Here is a 9,583-nt window from a genome sequence, read left to right as displayed (position 1 = left end):
TGTTAGAAGTAATTGATTCATATGAGCCACTTTCTCTGAAAAGCAAACTAGTTAGAGACCACTAGTTTTACTTCTATTTCTAGATGTCTCTAATTTCTCCCGGGCTTTGTTTTATCAGTGCTCAGAATCAAACCCAGAGCCTTGTACATGATAAGCAAGCATTCTAACACTAAATTAAAGATGATGTTTAATTCATTGTTGTCTTCTGCTGTATGAGAAAAAAATATAGAATGGATAATACATCATAGGGGCAACAAACAGCATGTCAAAAATTGAGCCATATCTATTCAAAGCTTCTTTTAGATTACCCAGTGCCTGTAGGAGTCAAACTCCTTGTCCCAAGAAATCTTCAAGATGCATCAAAGCAAATTGTTATGATCCTTCTTTCTTCTCTCCACAGTCTGGGGACCATGAACAAGTCAGGGATATCCACAGTGACTCACTTTGTCCTCTTGGGATTTCCGGGACCCTGGAACATACAGATCCTCCTTTTCACAATGATTTTGTTGGTCTACGTGTTGACTCTGACTGGAAACATGGCTATCATCTGTGCAGTGAGATGGGACCACCGACTCCACACTCCTATGTACATGCTCCTGGCCAACTTCTCCTTCCTAGAAATCTGGTATGTGACTTGCACAGTCCCCAACATGCTGGCCAACTTTCTTTCTAAAACTAAGATCATATCCTTCTCTGGGTGCTTTGTTCAATTCTACTTCTTCTTTTCCTTGGGCACAACAGAATGCTTCTGCCTCTCTGTCATGGCTTATGATCGATACCTGGCAATTTGCCACCCACTGCACTATCTCTCCGTCATGACTAGCCAGCTCTGTGGTGTCTTGGTGTGTCTTTGTTGGCTCACTGGTTTCCTTGGACATGCAATTTCGATTTTCTTCATTTCTCAACTACCTTTCTGTGGTCCCAACATTATTGATCACTTTCTGTGTGATGTGGACCCACTGATGGCATTGTCCTGTACTCCTGCACCCATCATAAAGAAGGTATTCTATTCTTTGAGCTCTATGTTCATCATTATCACCATTCTGTACATCCTTGGATCCTATGCTCTGGTGCTCAGAGCTGTGCTTCAGGTTCCTTCTTCAGCTGGACGACGAAAGGCCTTCTCCACCTGTGGATCACACTTGGTCGTGGTGTCTCTGTTCTATGGATCCATAATGGTGATGTATGTGAGTCCCACCTCTGATAACTCAGTTGCTCTGCATAAGATCATCACACTGATATACTCTGTGGTGACACCAGCCTTAAACCCTTTAATCTACAGCCTACGCAACAAGGACATGAAATATGCCCTCCGCCATGTTTTCTATGGGATGGAAATTATCCAAGCCTCATGAATAGGGTATATATAGCTCAATGACTCTCTCATCATTACAGTTCTGATATGCAAAGCAAAATTGATTATGTATTTGATCATATTTTGATTATCTACTAGTTTTAGTAATGTGTAAAGTGAAAGATGTATACACAACACCATTTTAAAAATAACTCTATGAATGCCACATCTTCTTTATCCCCTTATTTTTTGGTGATCATGGAATCTGTGAATAATGATAATTTGACTTCTTCCTTCCCTATACATATCTCTTTTATTTCTTTTTCTTGTCTAATTGGTGTGGTTGATATTTTTTGTATGATACTGATGGGTGCTACTCTGCCATAAAAAAGGATAAAAATTCATATCCCTTGTAGGAAAACTGGATGCATCTTGTGACCATAATGTTAAGTGAAATAAATCAGACAAACAAATGTAAATACACAAAAAATCTGAAACATAAAGAATTAAAGAGCAAAATAAAAGATACACTAGGATCAGAGAGGAAGATCTTTTGCAAAAGGAAAAGCAACCAAGAGAAAAAGGGAAAAGAAAAATGGGAGGGACGGGAGAAAGGGAATGAAAAAAGAAATAAGATGTGTTATGTACATGTACCAACTCCCCACAGTGAATGTAATCATTACATACCGTAAACATGTACTAATAAAAACAAAAATGTGAAAAAAAACTCTAAAACCTTTATGTGTGTAGTGTGTTAATATTAGTGTTAGGTATTTTTTCTTTAATCATCAGTCTATTAATTGTATGAAATATTTGAATTTAATGCAATAATTTTGATCGTATGCATTCCTCCAATACCATGATTTACAATTTCTTCCCTCAATTTTATTCCATTCCTCTTCTCAAATAAGTCTCCCTTCTACTTTGATGTTTTCTCTTTTAGACTTTAAATAGTAGGGGAAATGTGTGATATTTGTTTTTCTGGTCTGTTTATTTCACTCAACATGACAATGTCCAATTCCATCTATTTTCTTCAAAATGGCTGTGTTCATCCTTATGGCTAAATAATATACCACAGGGTATATACACATTTTATTTTTCCATTTGTCTGTTGGTGGGCTTTGCTCTTATAAACTCTACAGCAATAATCATGAGTCCAATGGCAACCTATAGGTTGCTGAGATTAATTCCATTAAGTACATATGAAAGAGTGGTATAGCTGTGGCCCTATTTTTACCATTTTAGGGGAACTTGTATGTTGATTTTCATAGGAACTGTATTAATTTACATTGCCACAAGAAGTGTAGAAGGGCACCCATTTCCCCATACCCTTTCCAGAATTTGCTATTTGTATTTTTCATGATAGACATTGTGATTGGGGTGAGGTAGAATGCCAGTGTAATTTTGATTTGCATTTCACTGATGCCTAAAGATGCTGAACAGTTTTTATATACTTATTGGGCCATTTGTAGTTCTTCTCTTGAGAAGTGTCATTTCAGTTAATTGGCTGAATTACTGACTGGGCTATTTACCTTTTGGTGATGAGGGTTATTCAGTTCTTTATCCATTATAGACACTAATCCTTTCTCAATAGTTAGTAAGGACATCCCCCATCTCTTAGACAGTATCTTGACTCTATTAGTGGGTTTCTTTAGGAACTTTTTAATTTGAGGTTGTTCAAGCTGTTGATTCTTGTTCTTATCTCTTGTGCTGTTGGACATATTCAGGAAGTTTTGTATGTTTTTAGGTTTTGTCATGTGTGGGTTTTTTAGTAGTTTGAAAGTTTATACAGAAGTCTTATACATAGGTCTATTTTGAATTCACTTTTTTGTACAGGGAAAGATAAAGAGACCTAGTTGCAATGTTCTGCAACTGGATATCTAGTTTACCAACACCATTGTTGTGGTTTGGATCTAGCTGTCCCTCCAAAGCCTTATGTGGTCATAGGTGAGGCCTTTTGAGCTGGCTGGATCTAGAAAAGTAACTAAGACAGAATTTGATAGCAGAGAAATGGGGTTGTTTTTACAACTATACCTGACCAATTGTGTGATTTAAGAACATTTATGAATGGCTTGCGGAAAGGTTTGGAGATGCTGGATGAAAAAGTACAGCTGGAACACCTTCAGCTTTATGGTGTGGGGAATTCTGGTCAGAGCTCATGAGATCAGAAGGCTGATAGAAATCCTGGGGGGTAAATTCTGGGCTCAGGAGATTTATGCTGGGAAGAAGGACTACATGGGTTATTGGACTCCAGACAATGTGTGTTATGCCTTAGCAGAAATTTGTCAGCATTTTACTCATGTCAAGAAACTTTGACTGAAACTGCGATGAAGGATGGCAGACTAATATTGCAAAACAAATTTCAAGGCAGTCTAATGTTGAGGTGGAGGCATGGATACTGTTGGGAACTTTTAACCAGACTTATGTTGTGAATCAAGAGCAAAGAGCCCAGCAGAGTGATTTAAAATGTTTTGAATTTGGCCAGAGAGGAAGCTCCAGTAAAGTTGGGGCCTGCAAAGATAGAGCAGAGACTGTGATTGCTGAGAATGAACAGGAGAATAGACAAGATAGCCTCAGGGCATCACAAGAGGCAGCAGTGCTCCAGCCTTTGCAGTCTCAAAATTACAAGTGAAAGACCTTGCTTTGAGAAGAAAGACCCAGAGCACCATGTTCCAGAATGACAGAGGCTTAAAGACTTTGTTCCTCAAGACTGGGTTCAGAGTGCTCAGGGATTCAGGTATTGGACATCTGTAGCCAAGAGAGAAAGAAGCCTTGATACTGCTCCAGGTGGTAGCAGACCTTAGCATCATCCACATGGTGTGGCTTTAGGTGAATGCAGAATGCAAGAGTTGTAGGGTCACAAAAGCTTCCACCAGATTTCAGAAGAAGGCCTGGCAGGCCAAACAGTGTGCTTCTGAGAGGAAAGTGTGAAAAGCTGTAAATGTTAAGCCAAAGATGCAGTGGAGATCCTAGAAGTTTGGTGAACTCAGGAACATTGATTGTGTGAGGAAAACTGCAAGGAGGGAACATAGCTGGCCCCAGAGAGAATCCATGAGACAACCATCTTCAGTGCCATAGGAGTGAAGCCATCCAAGCCCTTTGGAGTACACAACTTGCCACAGGTTGACAGGGATGCTGGAAGTGGAACTGTGGGATTTAATGGTTACCCTACTGGTTTTTGGTCTTCCTTTGTTCCCATTCCTTGATATCCCCTGCTTATAACCTTTGGAATAGAAATGTCTATCTTGTGTCATTGAATGTTGGAAGTGTTTAACTTGTATTGCATTTATTGATGGACTTGTAGCTAGAATTTTCCTTAAATCTTACAGGAGACTTTGGACTTGGACTTTTCAGTAATGCTAAAACTTTCAGGACTTCAGCAATTCTTAGAGATGGACTAAATGCATAAATTTTTTGCATAAAACTGTGTGCGTGAGTCTTTAGCAGGCAGGGATTGAATATTATATCTGGGTCCAAATATCCCCCCAAAGCCTCATGCTGTCATAGGTGGGGTTTTTGAGATGGCTGGATCTAGAGTATGTGATGCTAGAATTGATTCATGAATTAATGCAATGCTAGGTTTAAGGGAACTAGGATTAAGGGTATGAGTGCTACTCTCCCTAAGTAGCCTGGATACGACAAAAGGGGCAGAAAGATGTTGTTAGGGTCCCTTGTTTTTCTTCCTCCTTTCAGCCACCATGAATTGTGGTCCCTCTGCCATTTGTTTCCCTTAGAGCCAGCCAATTATGGACTTAATCCACTACAAACTGTGAGCTAAATAAATCTTTCCTCTTTTAACTTTGGGAGTCGGGTATTTTGTCTCACCAATGAGAGAAAAGTAACTAAGACAACCATTAAAGAGGCTGTGTTTTCTCTGACATATATTTTTGTACTTTTGTCCATAATCACAAGTATAATTGTAAGCATCTGTGTAAGTGTGCCGGGCTGTGATCCATTCATTTTTGTGCCCATATTTTGCTGGTTTTCTTACTGTTGCTTTATAATATAATTTTCTGTCAAGTACTGTCTTAGCTACTTTTCTTATTGCTGAGAGAAAATCCTGATGCCAAAGTTAAAAGAGGAAACATTTATTGTACCTCACAGTTTGTAGAGGTTTCAGTTCATAGTTGGCTGGCTCCAAGGCAGGGTGGCATGGCAGAGGGATTACAGAGGCAAACCAGTCCATGGCATGGTAGGTAGAAGTCAGCAAAACAGCAAAGTAGTGAAGGAGGAGGAGCAGCCTTCTTTCTGTTATGGGCTACATTCCCTTTGGGCATGTAGCACTCACATCCAGGGTGGGCATGCTTAATTACCAGCATCACACCCTTAATCCAAGCATCACATTCTTTTTGTTGTTGTTGTTGTTGTTGAGGCAGGGACTCACTATGTAGTTGAGACTGAACTGGAAGTCACTATGTAGCCCACGCTGGTCTCAACAGCAATCCTCCTGCCTCAGCCTCCTGAGTGCTGGGATTACAGGTGTGCGACACCATGCCTGGTTTAAGCATCACACTCTTAATCCCAGTATCATACACCCTAAATCCAGTCAACTCCTAAAAGCCCCACCTCTGGCCACATAAGACTTTGAGGAGACATCTAGCCCCTGGCCACCAAAAGATTCATGGGCATCTCTTTATGCAAAAGGTATTTAATCCATCTCTAAGAGTTGCCAAAGTCCTAACAGTTTCAGCATTGCTGAAAAGTCCAAGTCCAACATTGTCACTGAAATTTAAGGCAAACTCTTGGCTCTGAGCCTTTGTACAAATAAAAAGAAAGTTGAACATTTCCAAACTACAATAGCACAAGATAAATATGACCATTCAGTGGGGAAAAAGAATGAACTCAAATAAACAGCCTAATGTTGAACCTCAAGTGTCTAGAAAAAACAACTCAAGCCCAGAGCTCAGATGAGGGAGAAAATTATAATATCAGAGCAGAAATTAATGTAATTGAGACTAAAAAACAATACAAAGAATCAATGAATCAAAAAGTTGGTTCTTGGAAAGACTAAATAAGATAGATAAACCCTTAGCCAACCTTATCAAAACAAGAAAGAAAAAACTAAAATTCATGAAATCACAAATTAAAAGGGTGAAATCAAAGCAGATATTATAGAAATCCAGAAGATCATCAATACTTGTTCCAAGAACCAACAAGATGGAAAACAAAGAAATGGATATATTTCTGATACATATGAATTACCAAAGCTGAATCAAGAAGATATTAAAATTCTAATCAACCCTATGTCAGTCAATGAAATTAAAAATGTAACTAAAAACTTACCAGCAAAGAAAATCCAGGTCCTGATGGTTTCACTACTGAATTCTACAAGAAATTTAGAGACAGTCTAATCCCACTAATCTTCAAACTTTAATGAAATGGAAAGGGAAGCAATACTTGCAAAATTATTCCTGGAAGTAAGTATTACCCTGACACCAAAACTAGAGAAAGACCCAACACAAAATGAGAACTACAGGCCAATCTCCCTAAAGGACACACATGCAAAAATTCTCAGTAGGATACTGGGAGACAGAATGCAGCAAATCAAGAAGTTTATACACCATGACCAAGTAGGAATCATCCCAGGGATGCGAGGATGGTTCAACACATGCTAATCAGTAAGTGTAATACACCATATCAACAGAGCCAAAGACGAAAATCACATGATCTTCTCAATAGATGTAGAAAAGGCATTTGGCAAAGCCCAACACCCATTCATGATAAAAAATGGAAAATTAGAAGAGATGATCTTTATCTCAACCAGATAAAAGCCATCCATGTCAAATCAACAGCCACCATCACACTAAATGGTCAAAAACTGAAAGCTTTCATGCTTAAATCAGGAACAAGACAAGAATGTCCATTATCACCACTCCTATTCAATATAGTTTTCAAAACATTAGCCAGAGCACTTAGACAAGAGAAAAAAATAAAAGGAATGGAGCTAGGAAAAGAAGTTAAATTATCATTACTTGTGATTACATGATACTCTATATAAAAGACCCAGAAGAAGACTTCTACCTTTAATAACAAAATTCATTAGCATAGCTGGATACAAAGTCAACACTCAAACATCAATAGCATTCCTGTACACAAATAACAAACTCATTGAGCAAGAAATAAGGAAACAACACCTTTCAAAATAGCATCCAAAAAATAAAATACTTAGAAATCAATCTAACAAGGAAGTAAAAGATCATTACATCAAAAATTACACTACTCTAAAAAGGAGATCAAAGTGCCTGCTTCAGCAGCACATATACTAAAAAGGAGATCAAAGAGGATATCAGAAAATGGAAAGATATTCCTTGATCTTGGGTAGGAAGAACCAACATAATGAAAATGACCATATTTCCAAAATTGTTACATAGATTTAATGCAATCCCAATCAAACTACTTTTAGCCTCCCTGACAGAACTGGAGAAAATATGCCTAAAATTCATTTGGAACCAGCAAAGACCTAGAATAGCAAAAACAATCGTGAGCCACAAAAGCAAGGCAAGGAACCTCACAATCCCTGACTTGAAATTATACTACAGAGCTACTGCAATAAAAACAGCATGGTACTAGCCAAAAAAAAGAAAAACAGACCCAAGGATCAATGGAACAGACTACAAGACAACCCAAAACATTCTCAGCCACCTTATCTTTGACAAAGGGACCAAACGTGTTCAATGGGTGGCATATTTAGTAAATGCTGCTGGAAAAAGTGGCTTTCTACATGTTGAAGACTAAAACTAAACCCAAGGCTCTCACCATGCACTAAATTAAAATTAAAATGTATCAAACATCTAAATATTAAAAGAGAAACACTAAATCACTGGAAGAAAGAATAGGCACAACTAGGGGTACAACTCTTGAGGACACAGGTGTACACAATGACTTCATGAACAAACCCCTGATTACATGGGAAATAATAAAAAGAATAAACAACTGGGATCTCATCCTTTTAAAAAAAGCTTTTACGCAGCAAAATAAATCACCAACAGAATGAAGAGACAACCCACAGAGTGGGAAAAATTTTTAGCTAGTTGTTCCTCAGACAAAGGACTAATACCTAGAACATACAAAGAATTGAAAGAAAATCAGACCATACCCCATATTCAGAGACCCAATCCAAAAATAGGCATCTGAGATGAATACACACTTCTCAGCTGAATATTATAAATGGCAAAAAATATATATGAAAAACTGCTCAACATCACTGGTCCTTCAAGAGACGCAAATTAAAAAAATGCTGAGGTTCCATCTCACACCAGAAAGAATGGCTTTTATCAAGAAATCAACCAACTACAAATTATTGTAGTGTTACGGAGAAAAAGGAACCCTTCTCCACTCTTGGTGGGAGTGTAGATTAATGTAGACTGTGGATTCAGTGTGAAGGGCCATAGAATTAGCTCAGTGGTACTGCTACCTGCCTTGCAAGCGCAAGGTCCTGAGTTTGATCCCCTGGTACAAAAAGAAAATTGACTAGAGGTTTGACCCAGCTATTCCCTTTCTGGGTATCTTCCCAAAAGAATTAAAGGCACCACACCACAGCAATATATGTGTACCCAAGCTTATAGTACCAACGTTTTTAATAACTAAATCTTGGAAACAACCCAAGTGCCCATCAACCAAGGAATGCCTAAAAAGAAATGTGTGGTTTTTTATTAACAGAGTACTACTCAGCCACCAAGAAGGATAAACTGAAGATATTTCTAGGTAAATAGATGCACCTTAAGATCATAATCTAAGAGAAATAAATCAGGCACATGTGTAAATATCACATTGTCTCTCTGGCATGAGAAACTTAAATAATAGATATTGTGAAATAGGAAGAAATTGTTCAAATAATACTCAGTGTCCGATACTATGTTAATAATTAAGACGTTTTATGCAAAAAAAGGTATAGTTTTCTTAGGAGATAACTTGAAAGATAGATTATCAATTGAAAATATATTATTTTAAGACCATGATACACAGTGTATTTATCATTGTTACTCTCTAATTATTTTGTAATAAAATTTTATTTTTCATAGAAGTGTTTTATATTTTCTTTATTAATATTTACTAGTATTACATTAAATAAAAGACATAAACAGGGTCAAGGTCGAAAATCACAAGATTTTTATCAACAGCTGCAGAAAAGGCTTTTCACAAACTCCAACATCTCTTTTTGATTGGAAAAAAAAAAAATCTTGAAGCGGGCCAGGGATTTAGCTCAGTGGTTCTGCTGCCTGCCTCACAAGTGTAAGGTCCCAAGTTCGATCCCTGCTACAAGAAAAAAAAAAAAAAAAAAAAAAAAAA

General features: G+C 37.7%; 1 protein-coding gene across 1 annotated transcript; it reads left to right on the top strand.

Moving 5' to 3' along the window:
• Positions 1-340: 340 nt before the first annotated feature.
• On the top strand, positions 341-1,355 carry LOC104850461 (olfactory receptor 11H7). Its single transcript, XM_010607440.3, has one exon. It carries the CDS (start codon positions 375-377, stop codon positions 1,353-1,355), a length of 981 nt encoding a protein of 326 aa, XP_010605742.2. The 5' UTR covers positions 341-374.
• The last annotated feature ends 8,228 nt before the right edge of the window (positions 1,356-9,583 follow it).

This window comes from Fukomys damarensis, unplaced genomic scaffold, assembly GCF_012274545.1.
Source record: "Fukomys damarensis isolate Sample0158 unplaced genomic scaffold, DMR_v1.0_HiC HiC_scaffold_17, whole genome shotgun sequence".
NCBI lineage: Eukaryota > Metazoa > Chordata > Mammalia > Rodentia > Bathyergidae > Fukomys > Fukomys damarensis.
This window is presented reverse-complemented; position numbering and strand designations above follow the sequence as displayed.